General features: G+C 40.9%; 2 protein-coding genes across 2 annotated transcripts; one reads left to right on the top strand and one right to left on the bottom strand.

The window, feature by feature from the left end:
• Window positions 1-308: 308 nt before the first annotated feature.
• On the top strand, window positions 309-1,286 carry LOC102660111 (uncharacterized). Its single transcript, XM_006591615.2, has 2 exons — window positions 309-641; window positions 774-1,286. The coding sequence occupies exons 1-2, from the start codon at window positions 309-311 to the stop codon at window positions 1,284-1,286; spliced, it is 846 nt and encodes a 281-aa protein (XP_006591678.1).
• Window positions 1,287-7,123: 5,837 nt separating this feature from the next.
• On the bottom strand, window positions 7,124-19,542 carry LOC121173067 (uncharacterized; the record flags this gene model as incomplete). The annotated part of the gene is made up of 4 exons (XM_041006841.1): window positions 7,124-7,417; window positions 17,935-18,318; window positions 18,745-18,824; window positions 18,987-19,542. Coding segments are annotated over 4 exons (1,314 nt in total), but the record flags the coding sequence as incomplete, so codon positions are not given.
• Between the last annotated feature and the right edge of the window lie 2,240 nt (window positions 19,543-21,782).

The following is a 21,782-nucleotide window of genomic DNA, read 5'->3' as shown; positions in this document are numbered from 1 at the left end:
CTCAGCTTCATTCTACACAAACTTCACATTCTTCTATTTTGCAGGTCGTAGGTTGCTCAATCTGTGGTGGAGCTCATGATTCTGGGAGTTGTATTCCCAATGAAGAACAAATGACTCAAGAGATTAATTATATAGGGAATCAGCCCAGAGGCAATTTCAATCCAGGTGGATTTTCTGGATTCCAAAATAGCCAGCAATATCAACAGTAGAGACAGTGGCAAAATCACCCTGGTAACCAATTTAATAGAGACCAGGGTGGTGCATCTACAAGGCCACAACAACAGATTCCAAATCTCTATGACCGAACCATGAAGTTGGAAGAGACTCTCACTCAATTCATGCAAGTGTCGATGTCTAATCAAAAGAGTACAAAGTCTGCTATCAAGAATCTGGAAGTTCAAGTGGGCCGGCTCGCAATGCAATTAGCAGAAAAATCATCCAACAGTCTTACAACAAACACGGAGAAGAATCTGAAAGAAGAGTGTAAGGCTGTGATGACCAGAAGCAAAATGGCAATTCAAGCTGAGGGAGAAAGAGCTGATCAGAAGGTGGAAGGACTCAAACAACAGCTGGCTGCTCAGCCAGCACTGGACCTAGTTGATACTTTTGTTGAACTTGAAGAAATTGATGAGGAAGCTAAAGTTGATAAAGAAGAAGAGACACCAATAAAAATTAAGGAAGAACAAGAAAAAGAAAAAGAAATAGAAAAAGAAGAAAAAGAAAAAGAAACAGAAAAAGAAAAAAATGTGAAAAATGGAAAACAAAAAGAGAAGGTTGGCGAGGATGAGAAGAAGAAAGGCAAGAGTAAGGCCAATAGAGAGAAGAAGAAGAAAACTACTCCCATTGAAGGCAAGGAGGTGCCTTATCCATTGGTACCTTCCCGAAAAGAGAAAGAGCGTCATTTGGCCAGATTTCTTGACATTTTTAAGAAGCTGGAAATTACTTTGCCTTTTGGAGAAGCTCTCCAACAAATGCCATTCTATGCCAAATTCTTGAAGGAGATGCTAACAAAGAAGAACCGGTACATTCATAGTGACAGAATTGTAGTGGAAGGAAATTGTAGTGCGGTCATTCAACGCTTCCTTCCACCCAAGCACAAGGATCCTGGAGTTGTCACAATACCGTATTCAATTGGTGAGGTAGCTGTGGATAAAGCTCTCATGGACTTGGGAGCTAGTATCAACTTAATGCTTCTTTCCATGTGCCATCGACTTGGGGAGTTAGAGATAATGCCCAAATGCATGACCTTACAGTTAGCAGATCGCTCCATTACAAGGCCGTATTGAGTAATTGAGGATGTTTTGGTGAAATTTAAGACCTTTATTTTTCCAGCTGACTTTGTTGTTATGGAAATAGAAGAGGACGCTGATATTCCTCTTATTCTTGGTCGCCCATTCATGTCTACTATGAGCTGCATGGTATATATGGGGAAGAAGATGTTGCAAATGGGTATAGAAGACTAGAAGATCAGCTTTGATTTGTTTCATGAAGACAAGGGTCCTCCTGACCAAAACGTCTGTCTGAAGGTGCATGTAATGGAGGAGAGGAGACGTGAGAAGAAGGTCCTTGAAGTAGGAACCCTATTTGATCCCAGATAACGGGATGATGCGTCAAGCTAATGACGTTAAAAGAGTGCTTACTGGGAGGCAAACAACTCCCCCAAATTTACAGTTTTGCTTGTCCTCAAGCAAAAGAGAACAACTCACTTGTCCTCAAGTGGTAAAACATGCAGTGATTATGTACAGGGGTGTATGCATCAAAATTCACTGATTGCATGATGAGAAAGATGAAGCAATGTGTACCTATCCCTTGTTTTCACTGAATATGCAGCTAGACCAAGAGGAGAACAACATGTGAACAATACAATTAGATGAGGTTAATCATAAGACAGATTCAAGGAAAGTAGCTCAAACCACAGTCTCACGGCTACTGTCTCACTCAAGCACAAGTGTTTAAGCTATTTATTGATAACAACTAACAGGAGGTCCAATCTTTGCATTTCATCTCATGTCATCAAGTCAGAAATATATAAATAGAATCAGAAGGACTTTCTCAGGCTTGTAGTGAGGTTGTGGCTACAAAAATTCACTGGTTTTTCTAGGATTCAAAAGTTTAGATTATAAGAGAGCACCACTCCTAGACTAATCCCAATGATCTTTTCTTGTTTTGTACAAATAGCCTTCTCACTATTCCATTTTCTTAAGTTGCTTTTGACCTTATTGTAACCGCACAACTTATTTTCTCTTTTTTTTAACATACAACTTATTTGTTGTGTGTGTCGATGCTTAACCTTTTTCTTTTCATTCTTTTCAACTTTTCTCCCCTAAATTTAGAGTAAATTTTCCTTGAACCATATGCTCACCTAGAATCTAAACAAGGTATTAGGAGATAATCATTTAAAGTTCAGGGTTCAATTCATGAAAAATCAATAAGGTTTATACAAGGGAGCAAAAGATACAAGTATCATTCAAGGTAAGCTATTTGGTCAAAAGAGCTTGTGTTTATACAATTCATGGCCTTCATCATGTTATGAGTTATACAAATCATTATAGAATTCTGAGATTTATGCAAAGATCATTATTCACAGTTAGTCGTTCACTCACAGAGTAGGGTCACACTCTCACCGGTTTTTGTTTCAAGCTTTTCTTTCACAATCAGTCTGTCTAGTGACTAACCATTCTATTATTAGTTCACACTCTTGTTCTTTCTTTGTTCAACATGCACATTTGCTCAAATTCATGAAAGGAAACACACATTTAATCATAAGCATGCATTCAATTTAAAACAAGGCATACAACCATTTTCACAAAATAAATAAACTACTTCACTGCCATACCGTCAAAAGTTAAGTTAAACTGTTCATGATGCTTCAAGATGAGCAACTATACTACTCATGCACAAGACTAACAAAAAGTAGCTAATGTACTAATATCAAAGTTATACTAATAATTCAAAAAGCACAAAAAATAATCAACAAGAATTTAAAAGTCATGTGATTTGTCCTAGGTGTCCTGTGTCTGAACCTCCTCCTCGCCAGTCAAATGCAGTACATGAGTAGCTACAGGAGAGGTGCTCGAAGACAGGACTGGGGTGGTTTGAACTTCAGGCGTTGAAGGATCTACTGCCTACTATGGAGAAGTGGTATATGCCATTGTTGCCGGAGGCTCTAGAGTGGCTGTTCGCGGCCGGCAAGTGCACCGGATTGCACAAGTAGTATAAAACGGTAAGAATTGAGTATCGAACTCTCGGGGAACTTGTGTTATCTGGCAAGCTATTTCGATAAATAGGCGTTTGGTATGAAAATATAACTGTGGTTATGGACAAGTATTTAAACTATCTAGACAAAAAGAAAGAAAATCACGCAAGAGAAATACTGTGTAAAAACAAGTAGAATAACAATGCTCATGCGTTTCTATGTTGTCTCCTGAACCGCTAGACCTCGATTCCTCATGATAGCCTAGCCTAGTCCTGATCAAGCCTCATATGCAGATCCCTCTTATAAGACTAAACTCAACCAAGACCACATTAAGACACACATACACAACTAAGTTCTTGTACCCGGATCCCTCATGATAGCACAACAACGTAGTTCCAAACTACCAAGGACTTTAGAATCAAACCAGTTCCCACTGTTGAATGACCCTAACAAAGCATGCATCTACGTGATCAAGGTAAAAGCACACTGGAATGAAAAGCAGATAGCACAGAGAACACACAAAACATCATTACATAGATAGAAATATATTTACATCAGGTACCTATAGGGAAGATCCAACAGAGGATTTAGCTTTCCATAGTCCGGAAACCTCTTTTACAACAAACAGAAGAACAAGATGAAAGACTGCAAAAACACAAGTGGTGAGGATGTCTCCTTCACCTCTAGGATCTCACAATCACTCACAAACTCATCTCAAGTTCTCAGAATGGCTTCCGCTTCGAATTCGCATCTCTGCAGATCTTCACACAATAAAATCTCTCAGAACTCTTTGGAACTTGGACCTTTCTCTCTCTATAACTTCCTAAACATGCAAAAGCTTCAAGCCAGGGCTAGACTCTTGTGCATGCAGAGGCTTTTTCAAGAAAAATTCCAAACTCCATTTGCAAATCTGATTTCAGGCTTAAATAGGTGGCCTTGTTCGTGCTCGTGCGCTTAGCGCACGTATGGACCGCTTAGCGCGCGTTAGTGATTTTTGGCTCAGCGCGCTTCCTCGCTTAGCGGATGAGCTGAAGTGGTGCGCTTAATGACCTGGAGCGGTGCACTCAGCGAACCTGACAGCTCATCTTCTTTTGGATTATTCCTTACGCTTTGCCACTGAGTGTTGCGCTTTGTGAATGCTAGCTAAGCCAACATATTGGCTTAGCGAAAATGTGAAAACAACACTTTTGCCAATTTGCCTAATTATCCTAAAATTGAGAGAAATTGATTATTAAACACACAAAACAAAAGTATAAATTATCTATTACCTATATTTAACAAAACGTACTTATAATATTACAAAACAACCATAAATTGGGAAAGTTTGATACAAAATACACAAGTTTATACACAAAAGTTAGTCGTAGTCATCGACTAACAACTCTCCCAAATTTATAGTTTTGCTTCTCCTCAAGCAAAAGAGAACAGCTCACTTGTCCTCAAGTGGTCAAACATGCAGTGTTTATGTACAAAGGTGTATGCATCAAAATTTATTGATTGCATGATGAGAAAGATGAAGCAATGTGTACCTATCACTTGTTTTCACAGAATATGCAGCCAGACAAAGATTAGAACAAAATGTGAACTATACAGTTGGATGAAGTTAATCATAAGACATATATTAAGGAAAGTAGCTCAAACCACAGTCTCACGACTACTGTTTCACTCAAGCACAAGTGTTTAATCTATTCATTGATAACAACTGACAGGAGGTCCAATCTTTGCATTTCATCTCATGCCTTCAAGTCAGAAATGCATAAACAAAATCAGAAGGACTTACTCAGGCTTGTAGTAAGGCTTGGCTACAAAAATTCATTGGTTTTTCAAGGATTCAAAGGTTTAGATTCTAAGAGAGCACAAGTCCTAGACTATTCCCGTTGATCTTTTCTTGTTTTGTACAAATAGCCTTCTCACTATTCCCTTTTCTTAATTTGCTTTTGACCTTATTGTAACAACATAACTTATTTTTTTTTCTTTTTTTTTAACATACAACTTATTTGTTGTGTGTGTTGATGCTTAACCTTTTTCTTTTCATTCTTTTCAACTTTTCTCCCCCAAATTTAGAGTAAATTTGTCTGGAACCATATGCTCTCCTAGAATCTAAACAAGGTATTAGGAGATAATCATTTAAAGTTTAGGGTTCAGTTAATGACAAATCAATAAGCTTTATACACGGGAGGAAAAGATACAAGTATCATTCAAGGTAAGCTATTTGGTTAGTGAGCTTGTGTATGTACAATCATGGCCTTCATCATGTCCTCATTTATACATTTCATTCTAAAATTCAGAGATTCATGCAAAGATTATTACTCAAAGCCAGTTGTTCACTCACAGTTTAAGGTCACACTCTCACCGGTTTTTGGTTCAAGCTTTTCTTTCACAATCAATCTGTCTACTGACTAACAATTCTAAATGCAAGTTCACATTCTTGTTCTTTCTTTGTTCAGCATGCACATTTGCTAAAATTCATGAAAGGAAACACAAATTCCATCAAATCATGCATTCAGTTCAAAATGAAAGCAGACAACCATTTTCACAAAAAGATAAAAGTGTTTCAGTGCCATGTCATAAAAAATTAAGTTAAACTGTTCCAGATGCTTCAGGATAAGCATTCTAACTATTCATATATAAAACTAGTAGTATATATAGACATAAAGGAAATACTATACGAAAACCAAAATTATAATAATAATAAATTAAAAAGTGAAAAGTGTCATCAGGAATTAAAATTCCTATGACTGGTCCTGATTGTCTTGTATTTGAACATTCTTCTCTTCTGTTAGATGCCATACTGGAGTAGCTGGAGGAGAAGTGTCCAAAGGCAAAACTGGTATGGTCTAGCCCTCATGTATCTTTAAGACAGGAATGGAAGAGTTTACTGTGTGTTGAGGTGGAGATGGATCCACTCCTGGAAATGGTGCATTAGCTGACGTTGGCATTGGTCCATGATGAGCAGCCTCATTGGATATCGTCTCTAATCTTCTTTTTTTACAATCAACGACTCCAGAGATGGTGGCTTCAGATGAGTGATCATTTTCTGGTTCTGGCTCATGCTGTTGAGGTGCCTGGGCTGTAAAACATTCATTATCCCCCACAAAAGAAGGTCGAGCCCCAGGCCTGACCACCTTCTCAATGAACTGCTCTACACTCATAATTGGCCTTTGCTGAGCTAGTTCCTAGAAGCTTTGTATAATGAGAATCTGTCCTCCAAACAAGCTTTGCAATTTGGCATTTGAAGTCTGAGAGCTCTGGGCAGATAAGTCTGCTAAAGTTGTGAGTGAGGCTGAAGTAGAGGATGTAGGGATGCCAGCTATTGGCCCAAAGGAAGAGGGAGCATTAGCTGCTCTGAGCTTGGTCTTCCTTGCCTCTGGAAATTTAACTGTTTGGTCATTCGCATTCCACAGTTCCTTATGATATAAGCTAAGTCAATGGCCAGCCTTAAGTTTTCATAGGAGGTAAGGGCATCAGATCCCACTCCCCTTGATCTACACAAGGTTGTGATTAAAGCTGGAAAGCCTAAGCGAGAAGAGTTAGACTGAGCCATCATGGTCATATGTCCAGAGATCAAATCGCCAATGTTCATGTCCATCCTTGTGATTAAGCCATAGACCAACCTAGCTCTGTCTGTGTTCAAATCTGAAGTGCGGGAGGTAGGAGCTAGTTTGAGTACAAGAAGACGCTCCATGTCTGAGCCAGAGTGGTAAGATCTTTTCTGAGGAGCTTCCATGGTTGGCCCTCTGTGTTTAGAATAAAGCCCTTGCCCGGAATGCACAAACTAGCCTCCATCTCTCTGGGATCAGACCTTAGTCTACAAAATCTAGAATAAGTGGGCAAGGATTTCCCCTCCTCTAATAACACTGGAGTCTGGAGGAACTTATTTAAACTATCTGCGTCTATCTTGATTAAATGGCCTCTTATTCTAGCACATTAAGGAGCTTGATCTACTGGACTATAGAAATTGGCATAGAATTCTTTAACCACTGCCACATCTATGCTTCCTTCCTGAAGGTTGACGAGGCGTTTGTGAAAGTTTTGCCTTCCCAATTCTACTTTAAACTCATTGAACTCAGAATGATAAAGTTCCACATTCCTTTCTAGAAGGATCCTTCGGTCTAAAATATTATCGATATATCGATTCCAGGCTTCCTCTGATTGAAATATCCTGTTATCATTCTGGTCCTGTGGCCTAGAATCACTACTCTTACGTTTCTTAGAGGCCATCTACATATAAAGGAACCAAACAACTGATCAGAATACAAGTTATTCAAACTTCAAAAACTAGAAAATAAAACTGAAAACAACACTGGCCGCTTAGCGAGACATAATTCGCTTAGCGGGTCTTCACAAAAACGACACAGGAGTGCCGCTTAGCAGAAATTGCTATGGTCTAGTGTTTTCAAAATTGGCTTAGCTGGCGAGGAGCCCGCTAAGTCTAAGGTAAGCCGCATGGATTTGAGTTTAGCCAAGAATAAGCTGCGCTTAGCGGCACTAAACTGAGCAAAAATTTCACTAAGTTATGGGAGCTTAGCAAGTGAAACTCACAGCGGATGCCACAACCTGTGCTTGGCTCAAGAATGCTCAGCTTAGCGCGTGGCTATCACAAAAAAAAAATGGTTAAGTTACCTAGGCTTAGCGATTTAGCCTCGCTTAGCCACAGGTAGTTCAGCAAGAGGATGAATGTTCATTCTCAAAGGATGAACTCGCTTAGCGCAATAAGTGTGCTTAGCTGGTTCTTCAGATAAATCTTATATACAATGAGTATTGATGAACTCGCTTAGCGCAGTATTCTCGGTTAGCGAGTTCATCACGTTTTCCAGAGAATGCAGAAAACAAAACTCGTTTTCTCGCACTTTTCAAGCCTCTAAAAGGCATATCAGACATGCAATGTGTGTGCCATACTCAATTCAGTATACAAGCTTACATAACCCTAATCTTAAAACTAATTCTAACAAAACATAAAAAACCTAAAAATCAAAAGCTACAGTTAAAGTCTTCTACCCTAAAGTTAAGACAAGAAAAAGAGAAAAAAGATCAAGGAACTTACTTGGACGGTGTATGATTGATGCTTCAAAGTCGAAAATGCACAAAGAGAGTACAAATGCAAAATGTGCAAATTTTTGGAGAGAGAGAATGTAGAGGCGAGGTTTCTGTAATCTGGAAAATGTGAGTGTAACTGCTGTTACATTCACTTAAGCAGTTTCGATACTTTCGCTTAGCGGACCGTTGCGCTAAGCGAGCAAGTGAGACATTTGGTTTCTAACCAGGCTCGCTTAGCCGACGTTTCAAATTCGAATTTTTTTTAATAAAAGCTCGGCTTAGTGTGAAAGTAAGTCCGCTTAGCGAGGTTTGCAGATTAGAAAAGCTGCAACTCTCGCTAAGCCTTGCTCTGGCCAGCTTAGCTAGAATGATGCATCTTAAGTACAAAGGAGCATGCGCTTAGCTGAGAGGTTCTTGCTTAGCGCTCATATTTACGCAATGAATCTTGCTTAGCTGCCATGACTGGCACTTAGCTTTATCGACCTCAGTTATGGCCGTAAGGAATTGCGCATGGCGATAATAGGCCTCGCTTAGCCACTGATAAGTTGTCACTTAGCGATCAGGCTGAAGCTTAGCTAAATTCAAATCGAATCAAAGTTAGCTTAGCTCAACCTTGGACAACCTACACATTCTTCTGTTTTGCAGGTCACAGGTTGTACCATGTGTGGTGAAGCTTATGAGACAGGCCAATGCATTCCCACTGACGATAACACTCAAGAAATTCATTTCATGGGGAATCAGCAGAGGCAAGGGTACACTCAAGGAGGATTTTTAGGCTTCCAGCAAGGTCCTTATAATCAGCAAGGACAGTGGAGGACACACCCTGGCAACCAATTCAATAAAGACCAAGGTGGATCCTCAAACAGGCCAATTCAACAAGGGCCTAACATCTTTCAGAGGACAACTAAGTTGGAAGAGACCTTGACTGAATTTATGCAGGTAACGATGTCAAATCATAAAAGTACTAAGTCAGCACTAAAGAACCTTGAAGTACAGATGGGACAACTGGCCAAGCAGATAGTTGACAAGTCATCAAACAGCTTTGGAGCAAATACGGAAAATAATCCTAAGGAGGAATGCAAGGCTGTGATAACCAGGAGTAAAAGGTTTATGGAAGCTGAGGATGAAGAAAATGTGGTAGACAAGGAGAAAAAGGGTGAAAAGAAAGGTGTTGAGGTTAAGAAAAATAATGTGAAAAGCAAAGAGAATCAGGAAAAGGGAAGAAAATAATGGTCCACAATAAAGAGATGGAGGACCAAGAAAAAGAAAAACAAAAAGAAAAATAAATAGAAAATGAGAAAAATGAAAATGAAAAAAAATAAGGTTGCAAAGAAGAGTAGAAGTGGAAAGGCTATGGAAGAGAGTGTGGAAGTACCATATTGTCATACCCTAATTTCGTCCGGGGACCTTTGCTCGATGACGTGCGACCATTCTTTGGTCCTCGTGAGGTGCTTGGCACCCATCATTAGGCAATTTGTGAAATTCCAGGACATGCCGAAAAACCAAAAAAATATTGATGCACAATCCGTAAGTTTCCGTGACACACCGGAAATCAAATGGAAGCATCGTTGCATAATTAAGTGAGGTTCCGTAACACTCCGTAAGTCAAAAAGGGGATGATTATGTAATCCGCAAGGTTCCGTAACATTACGGAAAGAAAACAAGTATCGTTACGAAATTCGTAAGTTTCCGTAACTTTACGAAAAAAGAATCACCAAAAAACAGCAGAGGGGGGTGTACTTAGTAAAAATGGGGGTGCAAATAGCACCCAGGCCCACTTGGGCCCTCCGGAATATTCCTCCAGAAGGCGGTTGCTTCTGGAGGAAGCAACCCTGCTCGCCTGGGCGAGCTGAGCTCGCCTGGGCGAGCTGGGCGGCAACCACCTCCCCTATTTTTGCTATAAATAGGGGAGGAAGTGAAGAAGGAAGGGGTTCAGCCCCTTAGGCACTTCTCTCTCTTTCGAATTTGCTTGGAAAAATTGTTTCCGTGAAGAAAATCTAAGCCGAGGCGCTTCCGAAACGTTTCCGTAACGTTTTCTGTGAGGAATTTCGCAAAGATTTCAACCGTTCTTCGACGTTCTTCATTCGTTCTTCATCGTTCTTCGATCTTCAACGGGTAAGTACCTCGAACCAAGCTTTTCGATTCATTCTATGTGCCCGTAGTGGTCCACATTGTGTTTCGTGCATTTTTATTCTCGTTTTGTTTACTTTTTATACCCCCTGTTGACGTGCTTAAGCCATTTTACTTAAGTCATTTCTCGCTTAACTTAAAAATAAAATAAATTTCCACCGAACGTTTGAATTGTGTTATCCATTAACTTCGGTTAAAATAAATTCCGACCGTTCGGTCGTGCCGTAACCACGTTGGAAATCAAAAAGAGGTAAAAAAATAATATAAATAATCGAAAAACATCTTTTAGTAAAATAAAGCGGAAAATCAATCGGACGTTTTCTCTTTGGGATTTCTCATTCTTAATCGAATTGATTAAATAACTAAAGTGAAACTAAGGCTAAAATCAACTCGCCTAGTCAAGCTCGTCCACAAAAAATAGGCTTTTGAAGTTCGTCATTTCAATTTCTCACTAAGTAAAATGGATCATTTTTAAGGTCCAATGCCTTAAAATGATCACCTCTTAAAGTAAAAAAGAATCACTTGATAAAAAAGAACTACGTAGGTCTGATTTTCTCATCCCAAATTGAGGAATACGTAGGAGCAAAGGGAAACACCCTTGTCGACCACAAAAAAGAAAAAAATATAAAAAGGATATAAGGACATAAAAGGGAACGTAAAAATCAAAGTCACGTTTGCACATTCGATTAAAGGCTGCCGTCCCTTGGGACGGACGTGTGGAGTGCTAATACCTTCCCCGCGCGTAAATACAACTCCCGAACCTTTCACTAAAAAGTTCGTAGATCGCGTCTTTTCCGGTTTTTCCGACGTTTTCCTCAAATAAACGTTGGTGGCGACTCCGCGCGTATTCCTTTCGTGGAACACGCATCCCGCGAGTCACGCGTCGCCCTCCCGCCGAAGGGTAGGTTGCGACAGTTGGCGACTCCACTGAAGACTGTTTTTTAGAGAGTTAGGCCATTTAATCTTGTGCAATGTTTTATCATGACTTTCTCCTTTGTTGGTTTCCCTTTATTTGTTTTATGTTCTTGTGTATATAAACTATTTGTTGCTTTTAGTGTGTTTTAGAATGTATGCATGAGGTAAATATTTATTCATTTGATGCACACAAACACTAACACTATTTGCACACACTGTGAGTGAAAAAGGGCCCTATACCCGGGTTCATGGGAACATAAGGAGTGGAGGTGAATCTGTGATCATGCTAGGTCTCCGACTTGCTTGATTACAGTGAACCCTCATCTAGAGCTTTTCTCTTTGAAAACTTATTGTTGCTAGTAGTCCCTACTGCTGCAATATGTTCTTCGAAGGGGATGATACCTCTAGAAACCATCAAGAGAGATATGACTACCTTGGGGATTATTGCTACAAGCCTAGTTAGTTCTCTCCCTTATAGGTCCCTTAAATAGGGGCACGAAGCAAACACGCTGCGTGTCATTTTTCACACTGCCATGCATGAGTATCATATACCCTTTTGCTTATGTTCGGTAAATATTGTCATACTGTGCACATTCCCGCATTGTGTCTTTTGCATAGGCATTGCATATGGGTTCTGTCTTGATCCCTACTTTAGCAAACCAACGAAGGGTCCGTGTCACCGTTTTAAATACATACGTTGGGGCACTTTGCTACCCCTAGACGTTGTATCTAAGAAGGAGACAGTTTCTCGGGCTCCCATATTCGTAAATTGCATCTGTGTCATATGCATTTCTTCATGCATTCATCCATTCCACCCATGATAGATGTCGGAGTTTTGATTCGCCCTAGATTTTATTTCACTTTAGTAAAACATGGGATCAAGTCAAAAGCCTTCGTTTAAAAAGAGGTTCTATCAAGTCAAAATCAAGAGCTTAGAGGTCACTAGTTTACGAGAGTTGGGGCAATTAATGGGTCAACTTCAATGGCAAGCCTTCCGCAAAGCCTATGGTAAGATTTGGGACCTAGCTAGGGTAGAAGTCTCCATAGAGTCCATTGCCTCCCTTGCCCAGTATTATGATCATCCGTTGAGGTGTTTCACTTTTGGGGACTTCCAGCTATCACCAATGGTGGAAGAATTTGAAGAGATCCTAGGATGTCCTCTAGGGGGAAGGAAACCATACCTCTTCTCAGGGTTCTACCCCTCATTGGCCAGAATTTCTAAAAAAGTCCAAATCTCGGCGTAGGAATTAGACCGCCAAAGGCAAGTCGAAAATGAGGTGGTCGGGATACCGAGAAAATGTTTGGAGGCAAAAGCAAGAATCTTGGCAGATAAAGGCGAGTGGACCCCATTCATAGATATTCTCACACTATTGATTTTCGAGGGAGTCCTCTTTCCAAATGTGGATGGGTTGGTGGACCTGGCAGCGATCGACGTTTTTCTCGCCTATCATAACCACAAGGAAAGTCCGGTTGTCGCTATGCTAGCCGACCTATATGACACCTTCGACCGAAGATGTGAAGAAAGCAATGCAAGGATTGTTTGCTGTACTCCAGCTCTCTATGTGGGGCTGGTTTCACACCTTTTTCTCCAAGAAGGTAGGCCCGTCTATCCGCTACAAGGTTACCGCTCGTGCGTCGAAAAAGGAAAGGCGAATTGGGACCAACTCTTGGCTAGCATGGAGGGGCGTCTGTTAATTTGTTCCCTCGCTAGAAGGAAGGAAGAATCAGGATTCTATCTTCATGCGAAGGATGTCCAAATGTTCCCTTGATGGAACAAGGGGTTGTATTAATTATAATCCCGTCCTTGCCATAAGACAGCTTGACTACCCCATGAGAGGAGTGCCATCAGATGAAAGCATCACGCCTTTCATCGCACGGGGTTTCAGTGACCACAACGCGAGGGTACTCCAAGGAGTTCGCAAGGCATGGGATGCGGCGTGAAGAAAGGACAGAGAGCTTAGGGGAAGCAGTAATGGGATCATCGGCGGCTATCATAAGTGGCTGAGAGTCCGAACACAAGGATTGGATTGGCTCCCAAATCTAAAGACTGTGAGAGACGATGAGGTTAAAGCTTCGAAAGAAAGTGATGAGGTACAAGCCCTAAAGGCAGATCTTGAAAGAGCCCGGGTAGTCGAAGAGAAGTTCAAGTCCATAGCCATCAAAGTCTGAAAAGAGTATGATGAACTAAGGGACGTCAATATGGCCACAGCTGAAGCCTTGGAACGAGAAACCAAGAAAGCCCGAAAGGAAGAACACGTGCAAGCAAAGTTTTGAGGGGCTTTATAGGGCAGCAATAGTAAGCTCAAGCTCCGAAGAGGTGAAAGGAATCATCACGGGTCAAAGGCATGATCTTGAAGGACGAGCTAAAGGTTTGCCTTAGGTCGAAAAGAAATTTGTCCCAACAGTTAAGCGAGACTGAAGGGAATATGTGGGCCATCATCGATAAGTGCAAAGAGAAGCTAAATCTAGCGGCGACTCACGAGCAAAGGCTAGAGGATGAGTACGCCAAGATATCAGCAGAAAGGGAAGCAAGGGAAAGGGTAATTGATTCATTGCACCAAGAGGCAACAATGTGGATGGACCGATTTGCTCTTACTTTGAACAGGAGTCAAGAACTTCCCCCATTGCTAGCCAAGGCCAAAGCAGTGGCGGACACCTACTCCGCCCCCAAGGAGATCCACGGACTTCTCAGCTATTGTCAGCATATGATAGACTTAATGGACCATATGATTAGAAATCGCTAGGAAGTTTGTATTGTCGCTCAGATCTTGACTAGTTATAACTTTTTGAATAAAATGAGTTTATCCCACGTTTTTACTCCAAAAATCAGTGCGAATCAAGTCACTCCCGCATTTTATCTCTAGCATGTATTGTATGTTGGCCTCGTCCTTTGTCACGGGAAGCCGGAAGGTCCATATCACCTTCTTAATTGTACACATGGGGCACTGCGCCCCCAAATGCGCAAGTAAGAAGAGATAATTTTTCGGGCTCTCGTGTCCGTAAAATGCATTCATATCATGCATCGCATAAGCATCTCTTCATAACATCATAATGGACATATCCTGCATTTGTCCATTATCATATTCCAGCCTCACATTTTGCATGAGTCATGGCATCATCATGCATATGCGTTCAACAAACTTTTTGATCTGCAAAATTGCATACCATTTGTTTTCATGTTTGCTCATCCTTGCGTTTTCCTCTACAAAACAAAAACAAAAAAGGGGGAAGCGTGAAACTTCACACTACATTCTTAGTTTCATGTGTTAGGCACCACGAGCCAACCGTGTTGGGATCATAAACCCGTTTCACTTAAAAACAAAATAATTGAACATGGTACCTAATGCATGGTTAACTAGGAAATGGTGTTTCTTCGGGCATCTCAGTTTCATAATTACATTTTCCGTGCATAAGCTTAAAGTATGCCCGAGTCATTCATCCCTATGAGATGTTGTTGAAGTATTGGCGATCAGAATTTCCATTCCTTGGATTACGGGGTTGAACCAAGCTCAAGCTTTTACAAAAAGGTTCATCAAGTCAAGTTGAAATATGGAAGTAACCATCCTGCAAAATTGGGGCAAAAGATGAATCGAGTCACATCACTGCTTCGTCTACTGCCAAACATATTTAGGATTATTGATGTCCTTGTTACTTCCAGTTTCACCTTGACAAAGATGTCATGGACCATGTTGAAAATCTAAATTGATTCAACCCCATATCCTGCGTAAAAATTCGCAATACTTCGACTGTACATCATTCGCATGCATCCATGCTTTTCATTGGTTGCATTGCTCATTGCATTCTTTCCTTGAAAAATAAAATAAAATAAAATGAACTTATCAAAAAGAAAAGGAAATGCTTTACGGCGCCCTTACCGAACTCGTGCTAGAGCTAGAGTAATGGGTGAAGCAGAGAAGGTGCAAGAGAAGATGAAGGCCAAAAATGGAGGCCATAAAAGAGCAAATGGCCACAATGATAAAGGCCATGATGAGCATGAAGAAGATAATGGAAGCCAATGCGGTTATAGTTGCCGCTATTAAGCGCTGTCGCTAAGGTGAACCCAATGCTCCCATCTGGCCTCAAGCAAATGAATCGTCCAACCTCAAATATGGTAGGCAAAGATTTGGGAAGTACGGATGACCCCATGATGTGCAAATTCAAAACGAGCACGCCTTCCCATCATATGGCTTGCCTCCCAACTATACACCACCCAATGTGGCATACACTCTCAATGAAAATCTCAATAACTCCACTCCGATACTCATTGAGAACCAATAACCTCATCAGGCACATATCTCTCAAACCATGGGAAAGACACATGAAATTCCCCACCACAATCTAGCTGACTTCGAGCCTTGGCTCGGATATGCCACTGAAGGGCAAGCAGTTGGTGGTATACCCTTTGAAAACACTTTGGAGAGCCCTCAGTTTCGCCCACAACCACAACCATTGCATTTTTGCGGTGGGAAGAGCCCCTCCTGCTATGGCCGAAAAGGGAAAGACGGATCATCTAAAGGAAAGGCTCAGGGCCATTGAAGGAGGTGAAGATTATGCCTTTGCTAACCTAGAAAAGTTGTTCCTAATACCCAAACATGGTCATTCCCAAGTTCAAGGTGCTGGACTTTGACAAGTACAAGGTGATGCAAGCTCCATTGGAGCTTGTAGGCCTAGGATCTTCTTCATCAATGGATTCCTTTGCTTCTTGGAAGATGAATGGCAGCGGAATGGAGAAAGGGAGAGAGAGAGGAGACGCCACTTCAAGGAGAAGATGAGTCTAGAAGAAGCTCACCACCATAGAAGGCCATGGATAAGAGCTTGGAGGAAGAATGAGATGAATGAAGGGAGAGGGAGAGAAGAGCACGAAATTTTGTGCTCTAAATGAGCTTTGAAATCTGAAGTTTAATATTCAAATCATCAAAGTTCAAAAAAATACATACACATGACCTCTATTTATAGCCTAAGTGTCACACAAAATTGGAGGGAAATTCAAATTTCACTTGAATTTGTGGAGCCAAACTTTGGAGCCAAAATTTCACTAATTATGATTAGTGAATTTTAGTTATGGTTCAGCCCACTAATCCAAGATCAATTCCAAGATTCTCCACTAAGTGTGCTTAGGTGTCATGAGGCATGAAAAGCATGAAGGACATGCACAAAGTGTGACTATATGATGTGGCAATGGGGTGTAGTAAGCAAATGCTCACCTCCCCCTCTAAAATTTAATTGGATTGGGCTTCTACCAATTCAATTAAATTTATTTCCAGCCACACACATCAAATATCCACTTAGTGCATGTGAAATTACAAAACTACCCCTAATACAAAAACTAGTCTAGGTGCCCAAAAATACAAGGGCTGAAAAATCCTATATTTCTAGGGTACCCTACCTACAATATGGAGCCCTATATACAAGGACCAAATATAATGACATCCTAGTCTAATATGTACAAAGATAATTGGACCCAACCTTGGCCCATGGGCTCAGAAATCTACCCTAAGGTTCATGAGAACCCTAGGGCCTTCTTCAGCAGCTCTAGCCCAATCTTCTTGGAGCCTCTTGCTCATGGTTCTAGTGATTGGTCCCTTCCTAGGGAGGATTGCATCATCCCCTTCCCCTTGAAGAGGATTTGACCTCAAATCTATTAGTTCCTCCTCCTCAATATCAGCTCCACCTGCAAAAGGAGTTAAATCAGAAATGTTAAAAGTGGTGCTGACTCCATACTCTTCTGGGAGGTCCAACCTATAGGCATTGTTATTGATCCTCTCCAAAACCTGAAAAGGTCCATCCCCTCTAGGGCTAAGCTTGGATTTCCTTTTAGTAGGGAATCTATCCTTCCTAAGATGGAGCCAAACCCAGTCACCCTCATTAAGAACTAGCTCTTTTCTTCCTCTATTGCCTTTAGTTGAATACACCTTTGTTTGGTTCTCTATTTGGTTCTTAACCCTCTCATGCATCTTCTTTACAAATTCTGACCTAGATTCCCCTTCTTTATGTATAAAAGAAGTGTCCAGTGGGAGGGGAATGAGGTCTAACGGTGTGAGGGGATTGAACCCATAGACAACCTCAAAAGGGGACTGCTTGGTGGTTCTATGAACCCCCCTGTTGTAGGCAAATTCTACATGAGGAAGATACTCATCCCAAGACTTATGGTTGCCTTTCAGAAGAGCCCTTAAAAGGGTGGATAAAGACCTATTCACTACCTCTGTTTGCCCATTAGTTTGTGGATGACAAGTGGTAGAGAAAAGAAGTTTAGTTCCTAACTTAGCCCATAAGGTTTTCCAGAAGTGGCTAAGGAACTTAGCATCTCTATCTGACACAATGGTCCTAGGCAAACCATGGAGTCTCACAACTTCCTTGAAAAAGAGTTTTGAGATGTGGGAAGCATCATCCACCTTGTGGCATGGTATAAAGTGTGCCATCTTGCTAAACCTATCCACTACCACAAAGATAGAGTCTACACCTCTTTGGGTTCTAGGAAGCCCAAGGACAAAGTCCATACTAATGTCTACCCAAGGTGCAGATGGGATGGGTAAGGGTGTGTATAGCCCATGAGGCATCACCCTAGACTTGGCTTGTAAACAAGCCACACACCTAGTGCAATGCTTATGGACATCTTTCTTCATATGGGGCCAATAAAACTTTTCTTTGAGGAAGACAAGGGTCTTGTCTATCCCAAAGTGGCCCATGAGCCCACCCTCATGGCTCTCTTTCACAAGTAATTTCCTAATGGATCCTTGGGGTATGCAAAGCTTTCCCTCTTTGAACAAATACCCCTCAGCCAAATAGAATCCATCTTGGGCCTTTTTCCCACAACTCTCATAAATGGGAGAGAAATGTTCATCTAAAGCATACAAGTCCCTAATATTATCAAATCCTAAAATTTGAGCTCCTAGGGAGCAAAACAATGTGTGTCTCCTAGAGAGGGCATCAGCTACCACATTTGTTTTTCCCTTTTTGTATTTGATAACATATGGAAATTGCTCTAGGTACTCTACCCATTTTGCATGCCTCTTGTTTAACTTGCTTTGCCCTCTAATGTACTTAAGTGATTGATGATCACTATGAATGACAAATTCCTTGGAAACAAGGTAATGTTCCCAAGTTTGGAGGGCTCTTATTAAGGCATAAAGCTCTTTATCATAGGTGGGGTAGTTGAGGGTGGCACTATGAAGTTTTTCACTAAAATAAGCAATAGGGTGCCCACCTTGTAACAATACAGCTCCAACTCCCACTCCAGAGGCATCACATTCTAGCTCAAAAGTTTTAGAAAAGTCAGGAAGAGCTAGAACAGGTGCCTTAGTAAGCTTTTCTTTGAGCAAAGCAAAGGCTTGCTCTTGTTTTTCACCCCAGGTAAATGCCACATTCTTCTTCACCAGCTCATTGAGAGGTGATGCAATTGTAGAGAAATTAGGAACGAACCTTCTATAGAAGCTTGCTAACCCATGGAAGCTCCTAATATCTCCCACACTTTTTGGGGTGGGCCATTCTTGGATGGCCTTGATTTTCTCAGGGTCCACTTGGACCCCATTTCTACCAACTACAAAACCTAAGAAAACTATATTATCTACACAAAAGGTACACTTCTCTATATTTGCATAGAGGGTGTTTTTCCTAAGGACTGAAAGAACTTGTCTGAGATGTCCTAAGTGATCATCTAGCCTCCTACTATACACTAAAATATCATCAAAATAAACAACTACAAATCTACCTATGAAATCCCTTAAGACATGATGCATAAGCCTCATAAAGGTGCTTGGTGCATTAGTGAGCCCAAAAGGCATCACTAGCCATTCATACAAACCAAACTTGGTCTTGAAAGCAGTTTTCCACTCATCACCCTTTTTCATCCTGATTTGGTGATAACCACTTTTAAGATCAATTTTTGAAAAGATATTGGCACCATGCAACTCATCAAGCAAATCATCAAGTCTAGGAATGGGGTGCCTATACTTTACAGTGATGTTGTTGATGGCCCTGCAATCTGTACACATTCTCCACGTACCATCCTTTTTGGGCACCAACAACACTGGCACAGCACATGGGCTTAGGCTCTCTTGGACCCAGCCCTTCTCCAACAATTCTTTAACCTGAGACTCTATCTCCTTAGTCTCCTGAGGGTTAGTCCTATAGGCTGGCCTATTAGGAAGGCTTGCTCCTGGGACTAAATCTATTTGGTGTTCTATTCCCCTTAAAGGAGGTAGCCCAGGGGGTATCTCTTTGGGAAATATATCACCAAATTCATGTAAGAGTTCTTGGACCTTTGGGGGTAAGGTCTCAAATGTAGGAATTGTGGCAGTGCTAAGGGATGTTTCCCTTGATAGGAGAAGGTAGAAAGATTGTTTAAGAAGGAGTGCTCTTTTAATATCACCTTTTGTTGCAAAATGATTTTCCTTCTTAACAATCTTCTTGGAGGAATCTTTTCCCTCTTTTTCCTTCCCCCTGGCCTTTGAAGACAAGGCCTTACTATCCTTCTTTTTCTTTTGTTTTTCTAATTTTTCTTCCTCATCCCTCTTATCTTTCATAGTTAGTTGATCTTTGGCCACCTGTGAAGGTGTTTGAGGATGCAACACAAATTTAGTGCCAAGATGGGTGAGGGTAATCTCATTAGTTAGGCCATTATAAATGATCTTCCTATCAAATTGCCACGGCCTTCCTAAAAGAATATGTCCTGCCTCCATGGGAACTATATCACAATTAACTTCATCCTTATATGTCCCAATGGAGAAAGGTACCTTCACTTGTTGGTTAACTATCATTTCCCCTTGCTCATTGAGCCATTGAAGTTTATAAGGTTTTGGGTGGGGAATGATAGTGAGGTTCAACTTGGAAACTAATCTTGTGCTACAACAATTGCAACAAGATCCACTATCCACAATGAGAGAACAAGTTTTATCTAAAATTTTGCATCTTGTATGAAAGATGTTCTCTCTTTGGGATTGAGATAGATCACAAGATTGACCTCCAAGGAGCCTTCTAACCATTAAGAGGTCACCTTCTTCATGGGGGTAGACTTCCTCACTAGACTCTTCACCCCTTACTTCATCTTCACTTCCACTAGAGGAAGAGCAAGAAGTAGTCTCCTCTTGACTACTATAAATGTCTTGACCCCTCATGATCATGGTTTTCTTTGTGGGGCATTGAGAGGCAATGTGACCTCTCCCAAGACATTTGAAACATTTAATGTTGCTAGTCCTTTCTTGGGAACTAGTCTTAGGGGTGTATTTCTCTATGGTCTTACCCTTATCTTCCTTGGGTTTTGAAGGTGCAGCCCCTAAAATTCCATGGGCTTGGTCCTTCCTTGGATAAGAGTGAGAGCCATAAGATTTTGAAGAAGGCTTTCTTTTAAGTTGTTGCTCCACTCTTATACAAAGTTGGACTAGCTCATCTAGGTCCCTATATGGAAGGAGTTCAACCTTGTCCCTCACTTCCATATTGAGCCCACTAAGGAACCTAGCTATGCTTGTTCTTTCCTCCTCCCTAAGTCCAGCTCTTAAAAGGAGTAGTTCCATTTGTTGTCTATATTCTTCAACGCTCATACTCCCTTGTCTAAGCCTTTGGAGCTTGTCCATAAGCTCCCTTTCATAGTAGGAGGGAATGTGCCTCTTCCTAAGGGAACTCTTAAGATCATTCCAATACTCTACTGGAGGATCCCCATGAATCCTTCGTTCTTTAACAAGGGAAGTCCACCAATAGAGGGCATACCCTTGAAAGCTAAGGGTAGCCAATGGAACTTTTCTCTCTTCGCTAATATGATGGCAAGCAAAGAGTTGTTCAACCTTCATTTCCCAATCTAAGTAGGCCTCAACATTATCTTTTCCATGGAAATATGGGAGGCTAATGTTAACCTCTTGAGGCCTTCTATCCTTTTCTCTTCTTTGGGAGTGATGTTTAGTATGTGAACTATGACGCCCTCTATAATAGTCGCTAAGTTCTTCACTTAAACTCTTGCAAGAGTCATGACTACTATAGGAGGCATGTTTTTCTCTTTTCATTTCTTTCATTATTTTTCTTCTTTCTTCCTCTCTTATTTTCTCTCTTTCATCTTGACATATTTCTTCCACTTTTTTTTTACCTTTTTCTTTTCTCTCTTGTTTTTCTTTCCACAACTTAAGGGATCTCAACTCATCTAATATCTTATACAAGGGGTCCTTAGGAGTAGAACCCTCACCATTAACACTAGATGAAGAATGAAGACTCATGTTGGTTCCTAAGTTATGGTTCTTTCTTGTTGGGGGTTTGAAAACAAAAGGTAAAAGAAACTATGGTTGAAACTAGCCAAAATAAACACTAAAAGAGGTGTGAAAGATAAGGTAAAAACTAATTGGTAAAAGGAAAGCTATCTAGGTGGTTTGACAATGGAGGGTAAAAGAAATAAGCTATGAAAGTAAGCAAGAAATTAAAGTGCAAGAAATGCAAACTAGGCGGATCCTAAGAGTGTTTGGATGACCTCATTTAAGGTTCCCAACAAAACACTCACTATCCTAAGGGAAAATTGCCTAAAATT

Source organism: Glycine max, chromosome 11 (genome assembly GCF_000004515.6).
Source record: "Glycine max cultivar Williams 82 chromosome 11, Glycine_max_v4.0, whole genome shotgun sequence".
NCBI lineage: Eukaryota > Viridiplantae > Streptophyta > Magnoliopsida > Fabales > Fabaceae > Glycine > Glycine max.
Note: the sequence above shows the minus strand (reverse complement) of the source record. Positions and strands in the feature narration are given on the sequence as shown.

Coding starts and splice junctions, on each gene's coding strand:
- LOC102660111 (XM_006591615.2), top strand. CDS start 309: ATGAAGTTGGAAGAGACTCTCACTCAATTCATGCAAGTGTCGATGTCT. Junction 642..773: donor AAATTGATGAGGAAGCTAAA/GTTGATAAAGAA, acceptor CAAAAAGAGAAG/GTTGGCGAGGATGAGAAGAA.